This window comes from Embiotoca jacksoni, unplaced genomic scaffold (genome assembly GCF_022577435.1).
Source record: "Embiotoca jacksoni isolate LCO1_2020_lvr unplaced genomic scaffold, fEmbJac1.0.p SCAF_12, whole genome shotgun sequence".
In the NCBI taxonomy this organism is placed as follows: domain Eukaryota; kingdom Metazoa; phylum Chordata; class Actinopteri; family Embiotocidae; genus Embiotoca; species Embiotoca jacksoni.
The window spans coordinates 10,992,236-11,020,059 of record NW_027185252.1 but is presented as its reverse complement, the minus strand read 5'-3'; the positions used below and the strand labels follow the sequence as shown (position 1 = coordinate 11,020,059).

The 27,824-nt window shown below is 42.3% G+C and overlaps 2 protein-coding genes across 3 annotated transcripts; both read left to right on the top strand.

Moving 5' to 3' along the window:
• Positions 1-2,238: 2,238 nt before the first annotated feature.
• cunh10orf71 (chromosome unknown C10orf71 homolog) lies at positions 2,239-17,020 on the top strand. 2 transcript variants are annotated; one of them, XM_069144758.1, is made up of 3 exons: positions 2,239-2,684; positions 4,680-15,204; positions 15,497-15,589. In XM_069144758.1, the coding sequence occupies exons 2-3, from the start codon at positions 4,882-4,884 to the stop codon at positions 15,503-15,505; spliced, it is 10,332 nt and encodes a 3,443-aa protein (XP_069000859.1). In that variant the 5' UTR covers positions 2,239-2,684; positions 4,680-4,881; the 3' UTR covers positions 15,506-15,589. The 2 variants fall into 2 exon arrangements, with proteins under 2 accessions (XP_069000859.1, XP_069000858.1); XM_069144757.1 differs by having other exon boundaries at positions 2,240-2,684; positions 4,680-17,020.
• A 90-nt stretch (positions 17,021-17,110) lies between these two features.
• Positions 17,111-26,102, top strand: vstm4a (V-set and transmembrane domain containing 4a). Its single transcript, XM_069144759.1, has 8 exons — positions 17,111-18,560; positions 19,826-20,272; positions 23,137-23,190; positions 23,288-23,395; positions 23,506-23,539; positions 24,010-24,158; positions 24,829-24,884; positions 25,637-26,102. The coding sequence occupies exons 1-8, from the start codon at positions 18,512-18,514 to the stop codon at positions 25,787-25,789; spliced, it is 1,050 nt and encodes a 349-aa protein (XP_069000860.1). The 5' UTR covers positions 17,111-18,511; the 3' UTR covers positions 25,790-26,102.
• The last annotated feature ends 1,722 nt before the right edge of the window (positions 26,103-27,824 follow it).

Sequence of the window (27,824 nt, the reverse complement as noted above, 5' to 3'; positions counted from 1 at the left end):
TTGATTTAAGTGCATGAGAGAGCTCCACAGCAAATATGTTAAGCCCAATGACATGGCAGCTAATGATAACACAATATCCTTACACAAATCAGCTCCTTTTCCAAAATGTACCAGTATGGACGGCAGATTTGAGCCAACTAACACAAAAGACGTGAAAACCACATTCAATCTCTCCAAAATTGAATACAGTAGCTGTGGAATTTAATCATTAGCCAAAACAAAGGATGCTGAAGTTATAATGACTCCGATCATCATTAAGTTCTGCATGGTGCCCATAATTCACTCCTTTAATATTTCACAAACAAGTCAAGTTGGTGTTGACATTCAGCTGTGCATGTGGCATCATTGATAATTTTCTGTCACCTAAAAAAAGTCCTGAGGCGGTTTTGTGGAGCATTGTTATATCAAATTAGCTGGAGAGCGGCCAGAAAAGCAGACAAACATGGTGAATATGGGGGACAGCAGTTGAACTCTGTTCTTACAGTGCAGTTAATGGGCTTCTTTTGTTGCAGTAATGAAATATTTTTGCAGGGATGTGGGGAAATATGTCCTGAAACAGGGAGAAGTCGTGCACATGCACCCGTCCACAGACACACGCAGACAATCTCAGACTCACAGAGAGAGCGACTGTACACTCCAGAAACACTGGCACAGATATACAATTCTTTAGCTTGACATTAGGTGCTGCACTAAAATTTTTACTATTCACAGACACAACTTCCAAAGTCAGACATTCAGACAAAGTGCATTCAGGCCCGGTCCACTAAAGGGACAGAACACCCCACTAAAGAAGCATCTCTGCTTTTAATTCCTGCTGATCAATAAATCAATCAATTAGAATCAATTAAGCTCATTTCTGAACGGAGATTACACAAAGAAAGCATATCTTAATGCAGCGAGTAATGTGCCTGTCTGCTGTCTGCCATCGCCACAGCTCTGCTCCTCCTTACTCAGCAGGGAAGGGAAGAAGCATCCTCAGCGTTTGAGATCAATACTTACGGTCCTCAGTAGCTTCCCAATTGAACTATTTTGAAGCAAAGTGGGTATGTTTCATTGTACAAAAGCTTGAGAGCTATGTATAAAAAAAAAAGTCAACATTTCAGTACAGAGCACAGAGCTAGATGTATGTTCTCCGTTTGCCCACTAGAGGGATGTAGTGAGCAGGAAACTTGTCTTGACTCCCCACAACAGGCTCCATTTCAAACCTCAGTGGGGAAATTTAGCATTTTGAATAAACAGACACTGAATATTTTTTGCCGAAGGAAGTTTTTTAAACTACATTTTAGTAATACATTTTTTTATTTGTTTACAAGTGCTCAGTATTGAAGGTCCAAAAGTAAGAAGCAAAACAGGATGTAATGGCAGCTTGTTGCAAATTCTGGATGAAGTGTGAATCTGACAGTTTCCTATGCGTGAAGGAAATCTAGAGCTGTAAATTAGTGACTGTCAACAGTCCAAGGTGGAGAGGAAAATGGTGGATGAGAAGGTTGTGTGGGTGAAAGGTGGAGGTTGTTTAGACAGGAGGAAAAATATTAGTTAAAAAAGGGATTGCCTCAGCCCCCCTCCCCCTCCAAAAAAAAAAAAAAAAGTTTAGTGAGCTGTGTGTATGTGTGTGCTTGTGTGGGCATGTGTGATGTGTGGAGGAGTGCGTCTCCATTAAGGCCCATGTGTGTGTGTCCATCATCCGGCCCGGCCAGCCCTACACCTGCCAAGAATCCCAGGAAACTATTTGCTGCAGCAATCTCCTATTATAGCAGCGGGCTAAAGGAGGGGAGGGCGATGGTGGTGAAAGGGGGAGGTACAGTTCCTCCCCTTCCTCTGCCTCATGGCCTTTTCTGCTGGGGGTTGAGTGAGGCTGTAGTCAGGGAGATTAGAGATGCATGATTTAAATACTGTAATAAAGGGGATGTAGAATTCATGCTAAAAGGAACCCATTAGATAGGTTGCATTAAAGGATCTCTGTGAAAGGAAATAGATGCAAGGCTGCCAAAACATTTCTGTCATTTGCTGAACAGAAAGCTTCATTCAAGTCTGTCGGTGGTGACCACGAGCCACTTGTTGACACTTCAGACTGTGCTTGTCAAGGTTTGTTCACGAAGAGGGTGGCACTTCAGTGTGAGGTTATTTATGTCTCCCAGAAGGGCACCCCCCCCCCCTCCCCCCCCCCCCCCCCCCCACACACACACACACAACCCAACACCCATAATAATAACACATCTTCAGGAAAATAGTTTGTTCTCCTGGTTTAGACGCCACAAACCCCTCAGACAGTTTACTGACAGTTACCTCTGGCAGCTAATGGCCAACAGTAGCCGTCCAGATTTATAAATAGTAGCCAGGCTGTTTGTTTCATCCGTCTGACACTCGACACCGAGGGATCTCGCAGACCTGCATGCTAGCTCAAGCTCTCATTCTATTCCCCATGGTGGACACTCTCTCTGGGACGACTCCTCTATTTCTGTCTGGTCTCCAGGCCGGAGCCCTGCCGCCTGCTGCTGGTCAGATGCTCAAAGACCTGACTGTGGACTACAGAGTTTTTTGCTTTGGACTGTTGTTAGTAGAGAGCCGGAGCTGACAGAGAGGTGACAGGGCAGGATCAGATCAGCAAGGCCTTTTTTGGGGAGAGACGGGGCCTTTTGGGGAGTTTACAATAAGGCCCAAAATATGGATTATAAAACTGAAAGGTAATGCAAGAGCTCACATGCATTCTTGTTCATATTCAAACATCGACAGTTAAAAAAAAATACCAGAGAAAAGTTACAACAACTGCCATACAAGCATGCAATTTCAATGAGTTTAATTGTAATGGCCAGCCTTCTCTTGCAAATACATAAATGAAAAGCAGTGACTAAATTCTCTTTTGTAATCTCCAAAGAAAAACACACACTTACTTACTAAAGGAATTGTGAAGTGTTTAACTCCACTGACAGAATTTGATTTTATTACACTGACAGTTAATGACATTTATAAACATTTAGTCCTTTCTGTTTTCAGAAGTAACACATTTGTGGCTGGTGAGTGTCCCTTTGGACCAGCGTCCCTCTGAAAAAAAGAGTCCTCTTTGGTGTCAGGTTTTAGAGTTAGAGGCCCGTCACTGGACAAAAATAAACCTGTCACATGCAAGAATAAACACAAATCACCCTGACAGTTTGACATGAGATTATTATTACATAAAAGGGACTCATATTAGGGACAGCTACCATAACTGTGCATGTTTTTGTAATGCCTTTTTATGATGTATAAATTTGTCTGTCTTTCTCTGTTGCACTGAATGTGTTGTACTGAGGCAGACACCTAAAAGACAGTTTAAATTATTTTTGAATGAGTTCTTAATGCTTTTTTTTAATATCTGAAAAAGATGCTTTTACTGAGTATAAGGAGACAATGTAAAGACAATGCTCCTGTCAAACGTTCATTGTATTCTGCACAGTGTTGCATGATATTTTTAAACCTCATTTCATCTCTGCATCAGTTTTGTTTGATGCTGACTTAAGTGGTCAGTGTGGCAGTGTGTTGAGTAGCTGTGTGAGATGGCTAGTCTCCAGGTGAGAAGATATCAATGAATCACTGGATATTCTTAGCAAGGTGACGGCTGCCTGGCAGCTGCAGTGTATTCAACCAAAACGTACCAGTGGTATGACCTCGCTGCCTCTAAATCTACAAACATTTGATTTAAAATACAACAGAGGGGTTATAAATAAATATTTTAATTATTCGTTTGTATCTTTTACATAATATTAGTGACACATTTTTTTTTAATGTAGTTTGGTGCAGTTTTGAGGGCTCAACACGAGCAGTGCACAATGGGCAGCTGTGAGAATAATAATAAAAAAAAGTAATTGTGTCAACAGCACTCACATGTGGCCTTGAATGTTTTAGATTTACACACCAGAAGCACCTGGTTTTTTTCATGAAAAATGTTTTAGATTTAATGTTAATGTTTTTAGGGAAATGTAAATCAAATACATTTGGCTTTGATATGAAATTAAAACATTTTAGATTCCTGCAGTAAACTTTCTAATTTTACCTCAAAAATCTCAAATTAGTACCACTTCTACTTAAGGACATTTTAGTCTGCTTTCCACTGGCTCTCTCTGCACTGTACTAAAACCAAAGGGGGTTTACTACAATATTAGTTTTCAGTTTGTCACACTTGACACGTCCGAACCAGTTTTTTTTTTTTCTCGTTAACTCAAAGAGAAAACAGCTTGAAGTCTAAACTTCTGTCTACCTCCTCTAAGCTCTTATGTTCATTCCTACTGCAGATTATTGCTAAATCAATATCAGTATTTAGCTTTTTGTGTGTGTGTCCCTGCGTGTGTGCTCTTGATTACCTAAAATAGTTCACGTGAGGCTGCCTTTCCTGTGCCTGGCAACAGTGAAGTTTTATTCACAACATGTCTCTGAAGGTCAGAGTGATTGAGTGGAAGGATTTACAGAGCTGTTTTCAGAACCACATACAGTACATTGCTGCTTAACGCACAGGAAAGATGTTCCTTAACAAGGCCGGCTATGATAAATTGAGCACCACAACAAATGAGTTACAGTTTTTTTTTTTGATCAAGTATTAGAGAAAATATTGTGTATATTTTAGGCTTAAGATCAAGGTTGAAATGCATCATCCACATCATACAAAAACTATTACAACACTGTCCATTCTCCTTTCTTTTCTCCTTTAGGAAAACAACAAATGCCAGGATTGTTTTGGACAGAGGTCAACTAAAACGCACAATGCCATAGGAGCTACTGGCTTTACAAAATCCTGACCAGGAGCCCCAAACTCTGGTTCCTGCAGCAGACAGAGTGTATCATTTTGAGGTCTGTGTTTGTATGAATGACTGAACAACTGAAAAAAGAGTTCTTCGTTAGCGACCCTGCATCATGACCTCAGTTGAGAAGCGCCGCTCGAGTCGAAAGAGTGGCGGGCATCGAAAGCACAGCGATGGAGGCTACAGCGACACCTCCAGCGGTGGGTCGTTCCTGGACGAGAACGATCGTGAGGTCAGCAACCTGACAGACAGAGCATTTAGGAGTCTCTGCATTGGAGATGAGGCTGTTTACAATGACTCGGACCTCTGCTTGTCTTCACCCTGCACCCAGAGAGACAGACAGCTGGCCTTCAGCCAAGGTGGCCAGGACAGAGAGGACAGAGAGAGGGAGGAACTTAAGAGAGCTGCACACGAGAACTTCAGCCTCAGGTTGCAGCAGTATGGACAGGACTGGATCCACGGAGGAATGTATGGCGCTGAGATCCACAGAGATCCACAGTGGGAGGTGTACGGGGAAAGGACACAGGGGAGGGTTTCTGCCACATTCCAGCACTCCTTTGTGGAAACCTCTCAACAGGAAAAGTCTCTGAGGGAGGAGCAGCTGTCCTTCCTCCGCAATGGAGCCACAGAGTTGAATTCACAGCAGCGTAGAAGCCGCTCCAGAGTTTCCTCTCTCATCAGAGCTTTCAACTCTGAGGGACAGAGGGATGGAGCAGGAATGGATGACAAACTCAGAGAGTGGAGTGATGAGACAAGCTGGGACAAATCAGCTCTCATGAGTATCCAAAGGGAACTTTCTGAATTCTCTACATCATACCAGCAAAATTTCAACAACAGTCATTATCCCTCCATTGGCCCATTCTCATCCCGAGACACCAACTTCTATTCCTCTGAAGTAGCAGCAGTGGCTCACATGTCTCACAATTCTGCAACTACTTTAATGAGCTCTTCGCACAGTAAACACAGCATGTCAACACAGGTCAACTGTAACTCCAACTTCTTTATACACAGTGAGTTTAGTCCCTTCAAGGTGTGGAGGGATCATAACAGGTTTCCCTTCCAGCGGGGAGAAGTCTCGGGCTTTATGCACTGTTCAGAGTTCCCTAAATGGTACGAGACTCCAATGTACAAGGAACTTTCACTGGAGGATCAACCGCAGGGTCCTTACAGGGGTAACAGATATCCAAGGGGTAACTTGGCACCTGTGGTTCCCCCAACTCCTGCACGCTCCACCTCAACATCCACCATGCAGCAGAGAGCGTCAGCTGTGGAGAAACGCTGTGAGTCGGAGTTGGCAGGTCATTACCCTCACAGGAAGCGGGCCCAGAGCCTGGGAGCTAACAGGCTTCACTCCCAACGTCCATCAACTGCATCACCTACCATCGAGATGTCTCGACGTGTCCGGGACACCATCAGCTCCGTCAAAGCCCTCCAGCAAAAAATCAAAATGATGACACACACCACAGGAGTGATAGAGAATCAACAAGGAGTGCTTGGTATGAGTGATAATTCAATTTCCCTCAGCAACAATGCAGGAACAGTGGCACCAAATGTTGTTAGCAGAAGCACACGCACAACTCCCTTTAACATCAGCCAGCTGCTCACACCTTTAGTCCCTGCACATCAAGAAGCCGAGACAGCAGATTCCCAGCAGCATGGAGTTTCTCCTCTACCTGTGGAGCATCCTCCAGTCCGAGCTGAAAGCAGGGGAGCCACTCCTGACATTCGGATGTCCAGCTACAAATCCCGCGCCACAAGCCTACTCTTCAACCTCAAAGACAACAGGAAGAGAGTAAAAAGCACCTACAGTCCTACTAAATTTAAAGGCTTGGAGACGCTGGAGAAAAACAAACAGCCCCATTTCCAGGATCCAAGAGAGACTGTGATAGATATCCCAGATTTTCCCGCTCCAGACATTCAATTTCCCCAGCAAGAAGAATCCAGCAGGACAAATGCTGCTGTAAACCAGTACCATAGCTCTGGATTGCCACTCCAAATGAAAAATTCTCAATCTGCAACAGGCCAATATCCAGAATACACTTTTAGTGATCGCCAAACAGTTCAGATGCAAGGTCAGATGGTTCATCACTCTGGGTTCACTGGCTTCATATCTGGAAATTACATCAGCAATCAGCTGGCTAATGGACAGAATCTCCAGGAAGATTTAGCATCATTTGCTCCCAATAAGCAAGGCGTGATAGATCATGTAGGAAGTTTAGAAGGGGATGTATACAGACTTAAACCGTCTTATACAGCTACAGACACACCAAGGCTAAATGCTGACAACAATCAAAGCAGAGAACATTTCATGAGCGGTGCAAATACCGAACAAGCTTTTAATGAAACAGCAGGAAGGGTATTCACAAAGGTGGATAGATATGAGCCACTCAAAGACAACAAACATGATTACAATAATGTGTCCTCAAAGGATAAGTGGAGACAGACAAACAGCCAAGACACAGAAAGGTTCAGTCTGAAAGCAGCTTTATCTCCATGGAAACAAGAGACAGATGCTTTCATGGAAAAGATGAGACAAGAACATCTGCCAAGTATAAATAAAGAACTTGAGAAAATAGAGATGAGGGAGAGTTTTGGTGTTGGAACATCTCATAAAAAGGCTGGTTTAGTCAACACTAACACTTCAAACCAAGTCCCACAATCTTCATTTAGTCACGACTCTGTAGAAAATCCAGCATATTCTGGACAGCAGCCACCTTTGGGATTCAGGGACGACAATGTACTTAAAAAATATTCTGTGAATAATGAGGAAAATAAAATGAAAGATCATTATTTGACACAGAATTATAACAGATATGCTGATCAAGAATACACAGGTCAACATGCATTTCATCCTATTGAAGACAAACATATGGCTGTGCAAGAAACAAGTCAGGGGAAACAATACATGCAAATCCCAAAGCGGCATGAAATGCAAAGTCTACAGCCACCAGAAGGTAAACCACAGTTTGAATATAATATACAGAAAAATTCATCATCTAACCTTGACAACACATCTGCCCCCACAATGACAAAGCAGATGAAAGACAGACAGTTTGTTGAGGTCAAGGCTGATCAGGCCATGGCAGAACATATGAAAGCACAACACGCCCAAACAGAGATGGCAAAGGCTCAGCAGTGGGCTCAAGTGGAGCAGCCCAACGCAGAATCGTCTGCGTTAATTTTAGCAGGGCAGAGTGGTTCAGAGAAAGTCCAAACAGAATGGGCCAAATCAGAACCAGCACAGCAGGAGAAGGTAAAACAAGAAAAGGCAGAACAAATCAGGGAAAAACAAGCCGAGAGGGTCAGAGAAGAACGGACAAAGGTTGAGCAAACCAGAGTACAGAAGGCAACAGATGAGCCAAGGAATATTACAGAGGAAGCAGGAGGAAAACACATGAGAGAGGAGCAGTGTAAGCAGGTCAAAGCAGAACAAGCTGAAACAGAAAGGCTAAAAGAAGAACACATAAACACCAAACTAGCAAAGGGCGAGCAGGCTGGGCAGGCAGGAATAATGCAGCGTAAAACTGAGCAGGGCACAGGAAAAAGGATCCATGCTGAGGAACAACGGATAAACGCAGAACAAGTTGAAAGAGGGAAGATGGAGGCAGAACAATTCAGAACAGAAAAGGTTAACGCAGAACAGGCCGAAGCAGAACAAACAAAAACCGAGCACATGAAAGAACAAGAAACCAAAGCAGAGCAAGTGAAGACAGAAGAAGTTGAAGTGGAAAAGGTCAAAACAGACCACATTAAAGTTGTGGATGTTAGACAGACAAAGGATGAGGAAGATTCAATTCATGTGGGTCGAGTAAATCCAGAGCAATCTACAACCCAGAGAAGTGCAGGCAAAGATCCAAAACCTGAAGAGAGAAAAGCAGAACGGGCAAAGTTGGAAAAAAACAAAGTGGAGCGAGAGCTGACGAAAACAGAGAACATGCAGGAAAGGTCAGCTAAACTCTCAGCAAAATTAACTGCGACACTACAGGTCAAAAGTGAGCCAGATAAAGTTGAGCAAGTCAAAATCGAGTTAGCTAAAGCTAAAGCAGAGTTAGCCAAAATAAAGGAGAAGATGCGAGGCGAGCAAAAACAGAAAGTCAGACAAACTGTCATCATAAAAGACGATGACAGTGCAAAGAAGAGTGTCCCTTTAAGCTTAAATGTCTATAAAAATGAAGATGACAAAAAGCAGCATCAGGCAGCACAAATGCACCAACAGAAGGAAGATACAGCTGTCAGAAATGGCAGCGGACACACTGATAGAGGGGCAGATGATTTTTACAGTCTTAGAGGGAAATATGGTTTTATTAATACAGTTTCAATAAACAGAAACAATGTGTCGACTTCAGGAAATATTTCCTCAAATGATGGCAATGAAACTCAAGTTTCGTCTCTTGATAAACCAAAGACGATAAGTAACGATAAATCAAAAGATCAACATAGCCCTACATACAAATTTACAACAGCTGGCACAGAAACTAAGAAGGAAGTCGGCAGCTTAAAATCGAGCAAAGTGGCAGAAAGTCAGTATGTTTACAATGAATCATCCAAAGAATTCAAATTATCCAGTGCAAATTATTGTCCTACCAATGCAGATAAAAGAGGAAATGGTGACACTGTTACTGATAAAGTGAAGAATGACAGTGTAGAAAAAGTGGAAAACTGTGACCTTGAGAAAGATGCTGGTGTCTCAGAGCAAAAAGATTTTAATTTGGCTAAACTTGAAAGAAAACCTAAATCAGCTGAGCACAGTGTTGGCCCAGGAAAGGATCTGCATGTTACCCCTCCCAAAACATTGTCGCACAAAGAGAGAGCTCAGACCAAGCAGGAGATTCTGACCTCAAAAATAAAAGCTCATGCTGAAAAAGAGATTTCAGCAATTAAAGAAAAGGGTTTCGCAATGCGAGATGGGATTATAGGCAAAAGTTCTACCAAACAATTAGCAGGTAGTCAGAGTGTCAGTATACGACAAAGGCCACCCTCACAGGAGGTGTCTAAAAAGCATGAAAGCACAATGTCCAGCAATATTACACCAAAGCATCAGATGGAAATTTCAGGAGTACAGATGGAGCCAGTTAAGTCGGTTTCACCTCCGAGCTCTGCTACAGTACCAGTCACGTCTGCAGTAACCGCAATTCAGATAGCAGAAGATTTAAAGAAAGAAGCTACAAAAAAGCCATTGAAAAGCAAAGGTGATGTGGCAGAACCAGCCAGACAAACAAAACAGACAGAAAGTTATACCGTAAGCACGACCGAGGGCTTGGTGCAAAATCAAAAGCAAGAGAATCAACATGGGATTAAGTCACCAATGCAAAATAAAGAGCAGGCACCAAAGATAGACCAAGAAAAACAGCAAGCAAATTGTGCAGAAATGTCTGGGAAACAGAAAGCCAAAGACAATCCAGCCATAAACACTGACATTCTCAACAGAAAGAAAAAGGATCCATCACGAGCTACAGGAGTCGAACCTGCAAGCTCCAAACATGTGACGACAGAAAAGGCTGAAAGTAAAGAAGCAGCGAATGAGCACTCATCACCTTCCATCATTTTAGGTCAGAAAGAGACTCCTGTGGTAGATGACAGTTTGCAAATTATGGGAATAATGGTAACTGTCCGAGAAAGAAAACCTTCTGTGAGCATTGGTCAGTGGAATAACAACACTCAAAACCAAATAAATGCAACAGAGAAAGAGAGCAGTAATTCAGAGCTAGGAAATACATCTTCAAAGGAGGCAAAGATTGTACAGGAAACAGAAGATGAGGCTACAGTTGTTGTAAAAAATCATCCTGAAAATGTGCAAGAAACTTCAACCTCAGAGACAAGAAAGAACGATGTCACCGTGAATGTCACTGAGAAAAGGACTAATCTCCAGCAGGAGGGTTCTACTATAAATGCAAAACCCCAAAGGGAAACACAACCAGAGCCCCTGGCTGAAAAAGGTGTGACAGTCACTGTGCCTGCTCAAAATAAAGCTGAAACTCAACCCCTCCTCAACAAACATAAGATAACAGCAAGAGGAATGAAGGACTACGGCGATAGAACACCAAAAGAGAAATCAGCAAAGACTGAGGAAAAAAATCAACAAAAAATGCAAACAGCACACACAAATGAGAACTTTAATGCCAAAGTGGTGAACACAGGAATCAGCAAGCATGACGCTGAAACTCTGATGAAACACAACGTCCAGCCATCAGAAAGAGAAGATATGACACATGATATAAATCAATCCAAAGGCAATAACACAGATAGCAAGAAAGCACCACCACTCAAGGACAGGAGACATGACTCAACACCAGCATTCAACAAAGCCAGTCCTTCCAACAGTTTAACAGAGAATAAAAACAGACACGTATCTCCAAAACATCAATATGACGTGACAAACATTGAAGAAAATACTCAAGGGGACGATAATGTGCATATTGATAGCATTGCCGTCAGGGTAGTGGCAGCAGTAACTGAGAGGGACAACGTGAAAATGTCTGGAAAACACCACGTCACAGCTTTACCTGCTCATGGGGTGCAGACTAATGAACATGAACAAGCTGCCTCATCTAGTTTTGCAGCAAACACTTTAAACTGTGAAGACCGCACCAAAGACCTCACTCCAGCGAGCAGTGAGAAGAGGATGACGGACAGTTTGAAAAACAAATTAGGAGTACAACAGGTGTTGTCCAGTGTGAGAAAACTGTCTGATTCATTGAAAATGAGCAATCAGCAGAACAGCATAAATGCAGCTAGTGACAGTACTCAAGCTGAAAATGACAAAGTAAAGAAAAAGGTGGTGGATGAATCAAATACACAACCAGTAGAGGGAGACTACTTTCAAGTGCAAGGGGCAACAGAAACAAGCAGTGTACAACATAACAATAGTGCAACTGTTGAAGATACATCAAAGGGAGGGGAACTTCCAGGGATACTACCAAACAAGAGTGCTATCAGCAATGACTCAAACGAGGATGGAAAAAATGAAGCCTTTGTGTTCACTCTGGATCAGTGTAAAAGGAAAACAATGGATTCAAGTTCAGTAAGCATTCAAGATGAGAACGTTAAAAGGAAAAATTGGGAAGATAAGTTGGCTTCAAAACAGACTGATGGTCCCATGGAGAAATGGAGTAATAATAAAAAGCTGGAGCCAGGTCAAGCTGATCACATCAGAAAACATCACACAGAGAACCCCTCCAGTTTATCAGCAATGGAAAGTCCAAGAAATTCCCACCCCACAATGGAAAGTACGAGTAAAGGAAAGCCTGAAGTTAAACCAAAAGAAAGGGTATCGACAATACCGGAGATATCAGCACTGGCAGACTACGCCAGGTTAAAAGTAATTGCTTCAGAGGACAGAGAGGTGAACACGGTTCAGGAATTCCCACCCAACAAAAAGGAAGGATTCTTTCCACTAATACAGACTAGGCATAGCAGGCGTCCTGTGTTCACTGCTGACCCAGAAGAGCTCGCTGTGAAAGAGAAAAGTTTGCCAAACACAAAGACAGAGATGACCGCCAAAGTGAATAAAGAGCCCAAAGCGCCAGTATTTCCCATTACGGAGAAAGAACACCAGAGGACAGGAATGTTCAAACTGGGGGACAAAGACAGACAAGACAAAATGCTTTTAGATGCCAAAGTCAATGAGGGTGTGTCAGATGATGTCACAAAATGTGCAAATCACACAGAGAGTAAAAAGTCACCAACACCTCAGAGAGAGCAAATGGCAGGAGCTGCCACCCAAAGAAAAAGTCAAGGAGCTCAAAGTATCTGTAAACCAAACGATCCTCCTTTGCAAGCAACAACCTCATCTTCTGTAGTCAACAGGCCAAGTAACGCTTCTGAAGGATTGACATATGTAGATAAAAATTCTCCTTCACATCCTCCAATGGGGCAAATGCCAGAAAACCAAAGAAAAGAACCGCTTGCAACTCAGCATGAAGAAACCAAAGCAATGAAGCAAGGCAGAATGGCACAATTGGAGGAAGCGCGAGCATACAGGAGCGAAGAGGAGAAAAGAGAAGGAGCCAAGAGGATAAAACACATGTTAGAGGAAAGTAAAGCTTCTCTGGCTGAAGAAGAGAGGAGAGCCATTCAGAGAGAGGAGGAGAGGAGAGCGAGAGAGCGTCAGGCCATTGCTATCAAGTTAAAGGAGAGGCGAGACAAACAGAAAGAAGCAGAGAGGAGAGCAGACGAAGACAGAAAAGCAAAGCAGAGAGAAGAGGGAGTTGCTCAAAAAGGAGAGTTGATGAGAGCAAAACAAAGGGCAGAAGAAATGAGAATGAAAGAAACAGAGGAGAGGCAGAAATTAAAGATGCAAACTTGGGCAAACTTGAGAGGGGAGGAAGAGCAGAAAAAAGAGATTGAGGAGAAGAGGGCGAAAAAGCAAGAGGACAAGCGAGCTGCGCAAGAGCAACAGAGAAGAGTTGCGCAAGGGGAAGAGCAAAGGAGAGCTGCTCAAGAAGAACAGCAAAGGAAAGCTGCACAAGAAGAACAGCAAAGAAGAGCTGCACAAGAAGAACAGAGGAGAGCTGCACAAGAGAAACAGCAAAGGAGAGCTGTAGTGGAGGAACAACAAAGGAAAGCTGCACAAGAGGAACAGCAAAGGAAAGCAGTAGAGGAGGAACAGCAAAGAAGAGCTGCTCAAGAAGAACAGAGGAGAGCTGCACAAGAGAAACAGCAAAGGAGAGCTGTAGTGGAGGAACAACAAAGGAAAGCTGCACAAGAGGAACAGCAAAAGAAAGCGGTAGAGGAGGAACAGCAAAGAAGAGCTGCTCAAGAAGAACAGCAAAGGAGAGCTGCACAAGAAGAGCAGCAAATGAGAGCTGTAGAGGAGGAACAACAAAGAAGAGCTGCTCAAGAAGAACAACAAAGGAAAGCTGCACAAGAAGAACAGCAAAGAAGAGCTGCACAAGAAGAACAGCAAAGGAGAGCTGCACAAGAAGAACAGCAAAGAAGAGTTGCTCAAGAAGAACAGCAAAGGAGAGCTGTAGAGGAGGAACAGCAAAGAAGAGCTGCTCAAGAAGAACAGCAAAGGAGAGCTGTAGAGGAGGAACAACAAAGGAAAGCTGCACAAGAGGAACAGCAAAGGAAAGCGGTAGAGGAGGAACAGCAAAGAAGAGCTGCTCAAGAAGAACAGCAAAGGAGAGCTGTAGAGGAGGAACAAAGAAGAGTGGCTTTGATTGAAGAGCAAAGGCGAGCTAAGCAGACTGAGGAGAGGGTACTTGCTGACATTGAGGGGGAAAAGAAAATGAATCTGCAAGAGCAGGAGAAAGCTACTCATATTTCAGAAGAGGAAAGGAAGAAACACATCCAAGGGCAGATAAAAATAGAGCGGCAGACTAAAGAGCAGAGGAGAGAAAGGCAGAAAAGAGAAGAATGGACGAGAGCTCAAAGAGTAGAAGAGGAAAAGAAAGCCTTTGAAAAAGAGAAAACTCTAAAGCAAAGAGAAGAAAAGCAAGCCAAAGAGGAGAGGGCTAGACTCCTTAAGGAGAGCCAAGCTGCACTGAAAGAAGAGAAGAGAGTTACCCAAGAACAGATGCTAGCTCAAAGAGAGGACGGAGTCCAGGCTAAAAAGAGAGAAGAAGAAGAAAAGTTAGCTGCTCACAGAGAGAAGACAGATGCTCTCCAATACTATGCCATCACCTCAACAGAATCTGAGAGGAAACCCAGAGAAAGACAACTCTGCTCCCCTTTGCCTTCACAACAAAGAAACAATCCATCAGGGCTCGAGTCAGCTGATGACACTCGACCTTATAGACCACACGCCCCTGCCTCTCCAGCTCCATCGCTGCCCCGTTCCAACACTTCCTCTCCTGCTCTTGGATTTAAGCCTTCAATGTTCAGAGTAAAGGATAATACCATCAGAGGTTCCTCTTTGACTAAGTCAGTCAAACCACGCTTCCATAAGAACTTCGGAGAGGATTTCAGGTTTGGTTCACCCATGGACAGGGGGTCAGAGAGAGGAGACGAAGAGCCGGAGATAATGAGACGCAGCGCTGGAACCCCTGTCAATCCTGACACAGGATTAAACAGACTTGCAGCTATCAATGAATCCTCAGCTTTCCACCCATCATCATCACAGGAGTACTCAGCCCACATCCCTTATCACAGGCCCTATTCTAGGAAAAGCTTTGCTCTGGAGGAAGACGACTCCCGTTCTGTCATCAGCAACATGTCAGAGGATGTGGAGAGTTTTGCCACCAGTGTAGCAGACCTGACAGATCTAAGAGGCCTCTATGACTCAGAGAGACCAGAATCAGCCTGTAGCTTCAGCAGTGATGTGTCCCGTTCTTTGGGTAAGCCTCCAGCTGTTCCCCCAAAGAGTGAAAAAGCGTTGCGGAGGGCTAAAAGGTTGACTACTCGGAGGATCAAGAAAGAGTTGTCCAAACCTGAAGGAGACACCCCCGCTGGAGTTCAGACAGAAGTGTCCAGTATTCCTTCCTCCTCCATTGAGGTATGCTCCTCCAACCGCCATGCTGTGGCTTCCCCTCATTTTTCCCCACCTGTCTCCCTCGCTCATGCTCCAACCTTGGGACCTAGCTTGCCTTCCTCCCACCGCTCGTTCCACGCTTCCCCTCATGCCACTGGTCCCATCTCCCTCCCAGTTTCCTCACCTTATGCTACTGCCGCTGTTCCCCTCCCTGCTGTGTCCCCTCATGCTACTGGCCATGCTTCCCACCATACTGCTCCTAAGACAGTTGCTTATGTTCCCTCTTCTCCCACTCTCCATCGTGCCAAACACCCAGCTCCAGTGACACAGTACCAGGTAGAATCCAGCTACCCCCAGGCCTACCCACTGACCCAGCGCAAGGTGCTGCAAGACCTCGGCTCTGGTCAGTATTTCGTAGTGGATGTACCTGTTCAAGTGATGACAAAGACCTTCTTTGACCCAGAGACAGGAAAGTATGTTCAGCTGAATGTCCGCGAGTCTGGCCAGAGCATTTCGCAACCTCAGCCCCAGCACACGTGCCCACAGCCTCAAGTTCAACCCCAAATGCAGATCAAGCCGCAACAGCAGCCTCACTCCCAGGCCTCTCCAGCTGGCAAGCCCGTAGGGTTTTATCAAGGCCACCATCCCCAACCTGCACCTCTCAACTCCATGCACCCCCACAGATCATCAGCTCCTGGGACTGCCCACCAAGACCAACAGGCTGACAGGGAGAGCCACAGCTACGGACACCCAGCTCTTGAAACAGGACAGAACTCTGAAGGGCATCGCTACAGTCCAGAGAAGACTCCATACATGGACACGGTTAAGGATACAGACAAAACATATAACGCAGTTTACAGCACACATGGCTCATATGAGTCATTCCCAGAGTGTGACACAAACAGCCAGCTTGCAGAAAGCTCAGGTTGTGAAAATGATAACTCAGCCCACTCAGGATATCAGCCGCGTGATATAATAACCATCAGCGAGCTGGAGGACTTTATGGAGATGTCTGATTGGTGAGAACAATGACTAGTGTAAAATGATTTAATAAAGTAGGGATATCTAAAAGCACAGTGTGAATGGATCATATGTGCAGTAATTTAAGTGATTGTAAATTACTTTTTCAAGTGAAAAAAGTCCCAGAATGTTTTTGGTTTGTAGTTTTAAAAAGTCCCTGTGACAGGCTGTTTAATTGCTGCTGCTGTTTTTAGAGCGTCATTGTCCTATTTATTGTTTTACAGAGTTCACCATTCCATTTGACTTTTGAATGTGAGACGCTAAGATATGTTTCTTGTGTATCCGTATCATCAGTATCCTCGTAAACCTAGAAGTATGTTAGCATACATCAAACTGCAACATTGTTTTGTTGCTTGGGAAAAAAAGTTTGTTTCTGCTTTGAACACTGACAAGTATGCTTAAGGTTTTCCCCTTTTTCTCTTTTTTTTGATGCATGAAACATTGTGAAACCCAAAGTGTCAATCAAAGATTTTCAGATGGTGTCAAGCCTAGTTTGTGCATTCAGCCACCGTGTCAAACTGAACACACGTTGATGTGATTGTTGCTGTTTTTAAGGTTTAACTTCATGCAGTAGTCAATTTTTTTTTTAAGTTGGCGGTTTGTGAGGACGTTTCTGTGTTGCTGTGAGACAGAGCAGTGTGACATGGGCTTATTCAGACAATAAAAACACACATCATTCAACAAAATTATTTCTCATCACGATGACTCTCTTTCAAATAACCTTTTAAAGGTTTAAAAAGAAGGAAATTGCTGCAACATACTGATTTCATTTTACTGCTAAAACAACTGTAAAAACAATAAAATATTACGATAACTGCCACCCTGCTCTGACTCTTAAAATGTACCCTGGGTATGAATGACTCAAAATGAAGAGTCTTTTCACTGATTGCATAAGATAATTACAAAGTGATATTGAGAGGGTGCAATAATATATCCTAAGAGAGTTCAAAAACACAAAAAGCATTAACATTTTTTTTAATTTCATTTGGGTTTGGGTCCTTTTTTTTGCCATTCAAAACAATTCAAATGCTTAAATCTTTGCGTCCTAAACCTATGGGATCAAAGGATAGTAACAATACAGTAAGAACATTTCTTTTCTTTGATTTCCCTTGATCTGCAGACTCATATTAAATGTACTTTGCTGTGGCGAGAACGCTTGCATACACTCCCTGGTTTCATAGTAACCTTAGATATTGGTGATCTGCTGAGAAGCAGTGACATGCTTTGACCACTGTGGGGCAGATGAGAGCGATTCCTCCTCTGGAGCAAAGACTTGAACTTTAGACTTGGGTAAAGGAAAACTTGAGGGAAACCCAAGTAAAAGATGTAGTTAAGAAGATATACTATTTCTCTACATTCAGAAGAACTATCATTTCAGCACATTTACACATGACTTTCAATTCATAAAACCTTAAACTAAAGCTGTACATATAATACAAAACATAGATTTCAAAAGATTTTTTTCATGGTTAGAAAAGATTAAACAGTCTCATGGGTCCAGTTAGTACATTTTCCATTGAATCCATGCTTTCCGAGAGAACATACAACTTGAAGGGTTAAATCTGTTGTGTAATTCCATTTGGCTTTGGCAGAGCTCAAAGCGCCAGCAGAAGCCTTGCCTCAGCAGTTTAGCCTGCCCAATAAAGCAGCAGGCTTCATACCACTGGGACAGTCTGACAACCACAGCCAGAGACAAGCCAATGCCACTCTGTCCAGCAGCTAGACAGGGAGAGGTCCCAGCGCGCGCGCACACACACGCATTCAGTCACAAAAATACATAGGATAAACATGTATCAGCATATGCTTTTTGTAAGCTTTACTGGGATGTGCAAGAGGTGCATTATCCCTACACTCTGAGAGTAACTTGGGTGATGGAAATGCATGTTTAGCATTTTATTGTGTTTGCCTCTCAAAATTGCACACAGTGTGACAGTCGCATGCACACACGCAAACCAGGAGACTTGACCATCACTCTAGATTTCTGGGTGTTTGGGACATGGTCCAAGGCTCACTCACAGAAACAGGAAATGACATTTCCTACGTTTTGCAGGACACACAGAGAAAAAGAGAGAGAGAGGGAGAGACAATCAGAGGGAGAGTGAGAGGGAGAGTACTGGGAGAGAGTGGGAGTTTCTAAGTGGGAACAGAGCCTTTACTGTTTCATATTACACAGAAAAGAGGAGAAAGAGGAGAAGAGTTAATGGTGGGTAAGGGCTCTGGTGGGTTGTGCAGTCGGGCTCTGTTTTGAATGTAGCTGCTTGTGTAAGTGCTGTGCAGTTGTCTGGGTTTATGGATTCGCTGACTGTGGAAAATGTACTTCTCTATAGTGATCCTTGTCCTGACTAAGGCTCTGGTCACAGGTAAGTTTACCTTATTTACAGCAATACAAACCACTAAGAAAGTTAGCAAGTCAGCAAGAAAGAAAGAAAATTTGTGTGGAGAGTAGGAACTTGATCTACCACCTATATGCCACTGTGATCCTGTAGTTTTAGTATATTATGGAACTTTGGTATGAAAATAGCATCAAACATACAAGAACGATCACCAACCAACAATCATCGTTTCTAAAACAATCAAAATTTGCAAATCTTTTTTTACTATTGTCAAATTGGATGTAACAAAAAGTCTCTTGCAAACTTGGCTTTGTTAAAAATCAAACCAGTTGTGGAGTTAAGCAAGTTTGTTCTCTGTGATCAGAGAAAAACATTGTGTACATCCTATAAAACTGCCATAAAGCAGGCATACAACTTATATGTTCTGCCCTGTAATCTTTTTGTAATATTCAGTTATGTATTTTGGTTGGTTCAAGTCACTTTTGCTGTCACTTGAAGATTATAGGACAAATCTAGAAGACCCCAAGGGAGATTCCCCAACTAACACAACAACAGCGAAAGAACAGCAAGGCAGCATGGGAGACCAGATGGTCCCTGTTATCTTACTGTACTGAGGATGAATGTTTCCCACCTGTAGCTTCTTCGTTGCCTGTCTGATCACACATATTGTGTCCAGACTCTCTGTCTCTTCTAGAGAGACGTGACCCAGCTGGCATCAAAATATAACCCGAGTATCAAGGGAAGTAAAATAGGGGCTCAAAGTTTTTACACTGTTAGTGCTTTCCTGTTACAGACTGAATTCCCATCCAGTGATGGAATGACACATAAAAGTAGAACCAGTTTGAGCTCTGTCAGCATAAATCCAACAAGCCACTGCGGGTGTGCAGAAAAACGTACTTTGTCTAAATGCTACAATTATGTTTAACTGGCAGGAAATCAAACATCTTGTAAAAATGAACTCAGACTTTTCCATGTGGGGCACATTACCAACTATTGGTAATTAGTTAATTTTAAAAGCAGGGAGGAGTCACACAATCTAATAGATTATTGCATTCTGTAAGTACTTATGTTTGGCAAAGAATATGTTTTATAGTTTAATTTGAATTTATTCTGTCATAAACAATGTATGGATATATATCAATGCACAACAGAGGGAGGAAGCACACATTGAAAAGTGATTTTTTTTTTTTTAATTAAAGCGTGTATGCAAAACTAAAAAAGTATATTTAAAAATGTACATTAAAAAAAGACAGCTGTATGTTTAACCTGTACTGTTTGTGTTTTTTTGTCAGCGGAGGCCCTGAATGTGACAGTCACCCCGGGGCCCGTTGTCTTAGTAACAGAGAAAGAGAACCTGACACTGTCCTGTTTGGTATCTCAGAGGAAGAGGAGCAGCAGTGTCCTCATTCTTCGCTGGTTCTTCTCTCCACTTACTGCTCCCACTCCTGTGCCACCTCCCTCCCCTCCCTCCCCCTCCCCCCCTGCACTCGAGCCCTCTCAGTTTCTGATTGTGAAGATGGGCATAAAGAAAATGAAGATATACGGGAACTACACCAGTCGTTTCCCCCAGCCAAAGTTTCATCTGCACGAGGAAACGGAAGGAGAGGAGTACCGGCTGCGGATTCTCAGTGTGACTGGGATGGATCAGGGTTTTTACACCTGTAAAGTTCAGGAGATCCGCAAACACAGAAACACATGGAGAGCATCCTCCAATGGAACCAGCACCACACAGCTGACAGGTAACAAGGTGTACTTTTATCTCCCTCTGTTCTCCATGAAAACATTTGTCTGTGGAAAGACTCAGGGCTCAGGGCTCAGGGTTTAAGACCCATTCTCAACCCTATCCTCTCAGCCTGTTCTCCCTTTGCCAAGATGTTAAAGGTAAGTGTCCCATGAATGAGGCCAAACTAAAAATGCATCAGGCAGAGTGAAACTATTGAACTATTTCTAACAGAATCGGGGCATTATTTTAACGAGATGAGTAAGGAATCTATTCATCATGTCCACCTGGTGAAACAGCAAAACTGTGATCTTTAACAGGAAGTGATGAAAGCCTACTTGTCTACTGTTTATACTTTCCTACAACACCAGCCACTAAAAGTTAAGGGTCAAAAACAAAAGGTATTTCTGGTTTAATTACCCTGAACATTTTTACCATGGAATAGTCCTTTCCAAAGAATTCCCTTACAGCTACTTACGTTTAACTGAGGTATGCCGCCCATCTTATCCAACAACCAAAGAAAGGGAGAGCAACTGATTTTACTCAAGAACATGGATCAAATAGAAATATGTAGCATGTATTCTCTGACTCTATTTGTAGTAAGTAGTACCTATGTGTTTGAGTGTGACCCCAATCCTCTGGCATTTCCATCTCAAAACAATGAGCTCACACAGCCAAACCACACTCAACAATATTGCTCTCTGTGTACGAGAGTAAGAGGTGGAGGGTTGCTGAGCTGGCAACGTTCAAAAACTCTGAAATACATGACGTTAGCATTCTGGGTTTACTTTTATTGCAAGCCTCAGGAGAAAATCGACTGGAGAATTCAACGTATATAGTTTGCACCAAAGAAATCAACAATAAACAAACTGAAGAAAATGTGGTTAAGAACTAATTGAAATCACATGCAGTAATACATTTTTCTTTATATCAGTATGATCCAGTGCATCCTTTGGTGGGATGGACTGGATAGATTTATTCTGCTGCCATACCGTGCTTTGGTGTGGCTACATGTGACTCATGTTGCACAGTTTACCTTTCCCTAGTTTTAAGCTAAAAAAAAGCACAGAGGTTTAAGTCAGACAGAGCCATCTGACAACGCCCTGCCCTATATTCAGGGCCCGCGAAGGAAGCTACGCAACCTCAGGCATCTCCGACATGCATTGACCACAGAACCAGAAACACAAGAGCTGACATTATATGGGTAAACAAAGAAGGACAAAAAAATGGTAATCTAGGGAACCCCTCAGTCTGCAGATTTCAGTCTGCTGATCTTAAAGCAAAGGCTACACCCTGCTGAGGTCAATGGACAACTATTATTCAAAAGATTTTGCATAAAAGAGAGACGGTTTGTCCTCTCCCACATCTCTAAAGTCCAACTTCAGAACTTAAAACCTAAAGGTTGAGATTTTCTCCTGGTAAAACTGAGTGGATCTGTGTTGTTAAAATTAATCTTATTAGACAAACTCTCTGAAGCTCTCTGGCTTCAGGTTTACAACGCTGCAGTTTTAGCGGATGGTTCATTTTTCCACGACCCGTCTTCACAGCAGGGGGAAAACAGACATGCCTATACCTGATTATGTTCTGCAGTAGATATTTCTTTAGGCATAAACATCATTGTTGGTATATTGTTGGTAATATGTGGACACATTTGTCGACAATTGTGTACATTTAATTTGTCCCTGACAGCCAACCTGTTGACCTCAGGCTGCTTGCACTGATCAGATGTAGGGTTTAGCTTGTGGTTAACCACAGTGTGAGTGTGGTCAGATGTGTGGTTTACTTGCATTAGCCTACATGTTAACTACTCACGCTGGTAAGAGATGCCTGCTAAATGTAACTGTTGTCTCGTCAGAGGAGTGAGGGTGCTACAGACTGCCTACTCTACAAGCCTTTATCTTGGGTTGTCATTATTTTTTATGTTGTGGTAAACAGTGGGTGGACAAAATGGCATATAATTAAGTGCGGCCTAAAAAAAAAAAGCATGATAGATTGGCCCTACATTTGCCAATTATCTTCAATATTTATGCTAAAGATAGTTTAGCAGGCCTCTAGTGCCTTTGACATTGTGGCTTGTTTCTTGGACTTGGTTACATGTTGTGTGTTGGTTTTTTAAATTACGTGTAAATACAGCACTGATACACAAGACAGTTGTAATATTTTTATATAGTTTTTAATGTTTTCGTATAACACTAAAGTCAGTTTTCACCTACTGCATCCCACATTACTCATGTGATACTCAGACAGAACAGCCATGACACGTTTCACAATTTTGCCGGCCGTTCAGCGTTCTGCAAACAGGCTAGAAGTCAATTACAGTTATCATTTCTTATTAATATGTATCAACCTGTGTATAAAAGACATATTAAAATCTCATTATGGGGAGCAGAGACAAAGTAATTTATGTACATAGCCTCAGTTCACTCTCCTTAACCTCTTGCTAAATACCCCTGACCTAATCACAAGCCACCACAACTTCCTTATTTGTGTTCTTTTTCTCGCTCATAAGGACACAAAGAAAACTGCAATGTGAAGTGACCAACAAAAGGAAGTTAATATGCAGTGGAACGGGGAACCCCCCGAACACTGTCCAAGAACAGCAATACAGCCGGGGCTGTGTGTCTGTGCGTGTGTGCATGTGTGTGTGTGTGTGTGTGTCTGTGCGTGTGTGTGTCTCTGTGTGTGTGTGTGTGTGTGTGTGTGTGTGTGTGTGTGTGTGGTGGGTTTGGCTGATGCTGCAGTAGACTCTCCCTTCGTTTGGGTATTTCTGGAAACCATTGAGGCCGTCTGCTGGATTGGGTCAGGATTCTAGTCTGGGCACTAGTTTTCTATCATTTACGTACTGTTTTTGCTGACTTTTTTGTTTGACATTTGTTCCTCCAGTGCACTTTACCCCCAAGGATGGCAGCAGTGAAGGACTGTGGCTTTTATTCGCAGGTACCCTTTTTATCTCCTCACCTCTGTATCACTTATTATCCACGTGTTATTTTGATAATGCCACTAATCTGATTCTTTTTTCTGTTTCTGTGTTTAGATGTGTATCTCTGTGCTGTGCTGATCTGCTCACTGGGCCTGCTCTCCATCTTCCTGTTCTCTCTCGTTCTAACCTGTCAGTATTTCCACAGAAGACACAGGCTCAAAGGTGAAATTGTCCCTTGTCTCTATAACTTCACATTTATAACTTTATGTTTCAGTTTTCCTATTAAAAACAAACCTGTTAACATGTTTTCTTTTCTGTTACTTTCTCCACAGCCAGTTACCTATTAGTCAAATGTCCAGAAAGCAGGTACGAGTATGTTGTTCTTATAGAGTCATAAAACAAATAATAATGATTAACCACCAACCTACGGAGCAAAATTGCTCAATATTTGCCAATTATTGCCCCTTAAATGTGGGAATTTTTCATTTTTCTGTTTCATGTCATTTCCATTTTAATACTTCTGGCTCTGGATTTCTGGCTATTAAAAAGCAAGCTGTTAGACCACATCACTTTTGGCTTTTATAATTTTAAACATTTTAATTCATAAAACTATTTATTGATAGACTGCAAAAATAATCAATAGGCAGTCTATTGAAAGAGACTACCTGTTTTATTTTTACTTTTACACTCCAATATTTCTGCATTAAAAAAACATTTAAATATTTTTGGCTTTAAAACAAAAAGGAAAACATAATAGATAAATCTATAGTGGTAAATGTTTAATAATACTTACTTGGATCCCTCATAAAATGTTATCACTTATCTACTCCATGCAGCTCAGGAGAGACAGTAACCAGCTCCAGCAGTTGCTCCAGTTCCTCCCCGAGAGAACAAAGGAAAGACACAAGACAGAAAACTGACAGGAGAGCAATGGTAACACCACCTAAACTACCTGAAGAGACCCTGCTGCACATACCAGCCAAAGGTAAAGTGACCTGAGAGCTGCATGTGACCTATTTGTCTTGCAGACCTCACATGACAGACTATGGCTCAGTGTGGACAAGTTAATAGAACCTTAGAGTACTTTTTCCTTCCCAGATGGTTTAATTGTAAGGATTTTATAGGCCTGCAAAGTGTGCAGTATTTCATAAAAAACACAGCCTGAATCTTAATTTTGCTTTTGAACATCCCAAATATGTTTATAGTCTTATCCTTTGGTCAATGGGGACACAGCTGCTCCACAGTTATTAGGGTCACTTCAAAGCATGGTGCAGCCTGGATCAATTCCCACTCCTCGTCTTTCTGAAGTTATTAGTCACAGCGGGCTGAGAGAGGCCCCAGCCCCAAGAAAAGGATTTTGGGGTTGAAGAAAAAGTAAATGATTAGCAAGTACAAAAGCAGAAAATTATATCAGCATAACTCAACATCTGTGACAAAACAGAAGAGTTTCAGAGAGTGAGACAAGCAGAAAACAGTCTGAGTGAGTTGTCAGAGGTAAAATCAACGCTCAGCTCTTATTTCTGTTCTAAACAACACCTTGATTAGGTTTAATATAAAGTGGTTGTGAAGGACAATTTTACCTTCAACCACAAAGTTACGAGTTGATTCCTCCTGGCTGCTGTTCTGTGTCAATTAAGGTGGTCTCTGTTTTTCAGCGCCCGTCGCTGCAAAGAGACCTCAGAAGCCCAGAAGGTCAAAGAGATCTGCCACTGTAAGTTTCCTCGTTCTCATCCATCAGCCAATCACAAGACCCACATCCACTACTACCATAAAACTCATTTAATGAAACATAGGCACTTAAAATGTTTATAATGTATTTATTAATGTTTGGGAAGGCTGTTTTTTCTCCACGAGTTGTTATTGAGATACATACAACTGGGAATTTGTTTCACGACTGCATGATTGTCTACAGGAGTTTATTGCCGTCTCTTCATTCAGTTATGAGCTTGATAATTCTATTTAGCTTTATTGCTTCTGAAACACAATTATTTATTTAGAGTGCTTCATTGGTTTTATATCCACAATAAAAGTGTCAAACAAGTATGTACTGAAGAAAACTACTCAAACTAAGGATCATCAGTATTTCAGTACATGTGCCTCTGTAGTGAAATGAAGGTCTGGAGATGTGAGCTTTTCGTTTGCACGAAACATACTGATTGGATTAGTGTAACAAGGAGGATCTGAGGATGTTGGATAGGACTCTTATTGTACCAAATGTTTTTCAAGCAAACTAAATGTTCCAAGAGGTCCTGTGAAGCCTGTAAACAAATAGTTTCTGCAGCTGAGGGACTGAAGAGATGTTTACCACAGAAATTAGAAACACTATTCAGTGACAAAGATTAAATGCAGAGAAGATACATCCTAACATACACCTTTTTTTCTGTAGTAAAATCTGTGCAATACTTTCCTCTTTAGCTTTATCTTCCTGCTCAATTCCTCTAACCCGTTCTCTCCCTCCTCCAGCCTCGAGTATCACATGAAGATAGCCTGACATATGCAGAACTGGAGCTGGTCAGACCGAGACTGGAGCCCCCAGCCTCCTCCATCCCTGACCCCGAACCTTCCAGCCCCGACACTGTGTATGCTCAGATCCTCTTCCAGGAGAAATGGCTGTAAACATGGCAGCTTGGTACCTCCTGGTGAGGGCAGAGCTCTGCAAACTGAACTGAGTGGCTTTCAAAGGACAATATTTATGAGCTATCAGTATGACATTTATCATTGGGTTGTTTTGGATGAAACTATGCCACATCTGTTGGTAAATGGGGGTTTTGTGTTTTCTCTGTGCAGTCCCATACCAGCGCAGCAGTTTTTGGGTCTTATAATTCTGTTGTTTTGTTTGTTGGCATCACTGGCCTGCGAGCCAGATGTTTAGAGACTGATCTTACCGTTAACTGTTCTGTATAAACTCAGGAGACTGTGTGGAAAGGAACTGTTGTCCAGACTCTCTTATTGCAGCGTCATACGGCACTGTAACACTCAGCTTTATAAGCGCATTTATAATTACAGTTCTAATACATCATATCAATAAATATGCTGGGGTCTGACATTCAAAGGGTGCAGTCTTTCATTCATATAAATACAGTTTTTAATTATTATAGTTTAAATTGGATTGGATTCCACTTTGTATGATTTGTCTGTAATTTGCTTAGTTAACAAACAGGGTGTGTTTTATCCACAAAAGAAGGCAAAAACACAATATTACAAACCGCTTCAGTGCATCCAGTGTTTGATATACACAACGGCACAGACTAACGAATGAAAAATTAATGCGTTCGATAGTCTGTCAAAGTTAAGAGCTTCACATTCTGGGAAGTTTGCTTCATCGTTCTTTGGCAGAGAGTTAAATGAGAAGATCAGAACCATTCATACTGGAGAGTGGTATCAATCTTTTCATCTAACTCCCGAGCTAGAAAGTTAACACACATTTTCCAAATATTTTCATTTTAATTCTCAAAGAAAAACCCACCAGAGGGGACAGAAAGAGCACAAAGAGTCTTCTGCTTCTGATTTCAAAGTGTGATCAGCGAGGCACAGGCATAAACAGCAAATATAAATCCTAGAAGCAGCAGACATTACACCCAGGAAAGGTGAAGGTGTGGGCCATTTTCTGAAGGTCAGTGTGTGAAAAATGGAAGTGCCTGAAGAAAGAGAATGAGCCACACTCTTCTCCTGGAGAGTGGGAGAGACCGAGAGAGAGAGACCCTCATCCCCCACAGTTCATACTCACTGACTAGGATGAACCCGCTAATGACTACATTTATTCAAATTAGACTAATTGTAATCATGGTTAATAATTAGCTTTACAGTGCATTATAATTGGGTTAGGCTACAAGATGGTTCTGCCTAGGTGCAATAATTTATTTGATTTAATTATTCTGAGGAACCCAATGGTTTGACATTTCATATCATAAAACCAACGGTGTAGAGAGAATGGAGTTGGCCGTTGTCTTTAGAGAAGGTCATTGCTCGCTCTCTGGGAAAATTATGAGGACTATTTTCCACTCTATTAAGCTACTCCACTTTGCACAATTAGCCACACACACAAAGGTTAAAGAGAGAGACCTCTTCCTTTATGATAGAGAGGAGTGGTGCATGTGCATGAGAGAGCAAGCGGGAGACACAAAGCAAACAAGCCTGCAAAATCTCGACAGTCTAACGTGGCTGCTTATTTATTGGAATATACAGTATGTGCACTGATGTAAGAGAGACAGTATCATATTTTTCCTCAGCAACATCAAGATCAATTTTTACAGATGTAAAGTTTCATACCGTCTCTCTCCTCAGATGGGTCAGATTTAACCGGTAGTGTGTGGCCAAGGCCCGACCGTGAGAGATTAAACGGTCTTTTATGACTAACAAGAAATCTCTGTCCTCACACACACGAAAAGCTGTCACAAGCAGAAAGAATTTCTCAAAACCCAAACACATTTTACATCCACCACAACACGCATACTTGACATAATCACAGTAAACTTATGGAGGCTAATCGTTCAAAAAACAAGCAGCGAAATACTCATAAATGCCACACAACAAAGACAACTGAAAACACACTGTGGAAAAACAACCAAGTAAAGGCCACTAAACTATTCACGTCTAACTAAACATCCTGTACTCTTCACGCCACAAATATTTAACAAAGCAAAACATTACA

Coding starts and splice junctions, on each gene's coding strand:
- cunh10orf71 (XM_069144757.1), top strand. CDS start 4,882: ATGACCTCAGTTGAGAAGCGCCGCTCGAGTCGAAAGAGTGGCGGGCAT.
- vstm4a (XM_069144759.1), top strand. CDS start 18,512: ATGTACTTCTCTATAGTGATCCTTGTCCTGACTAAGGCTCTGGTCACA. Junction 23,396..23,505: donor CAGAAGACACAGGCTCAAAG/GTGAAATTGTCC, acceptor CTTTCTCCACAG/CCAGTTACCTATTAGTCAAA. Junction 24,885..25,636: donor GGTCAAAGAGATCTGCCACT/GTAAGTTTCCTC, acceptor TCCCTCCTCCAG/CCTCGAGTATCACATGAAGA.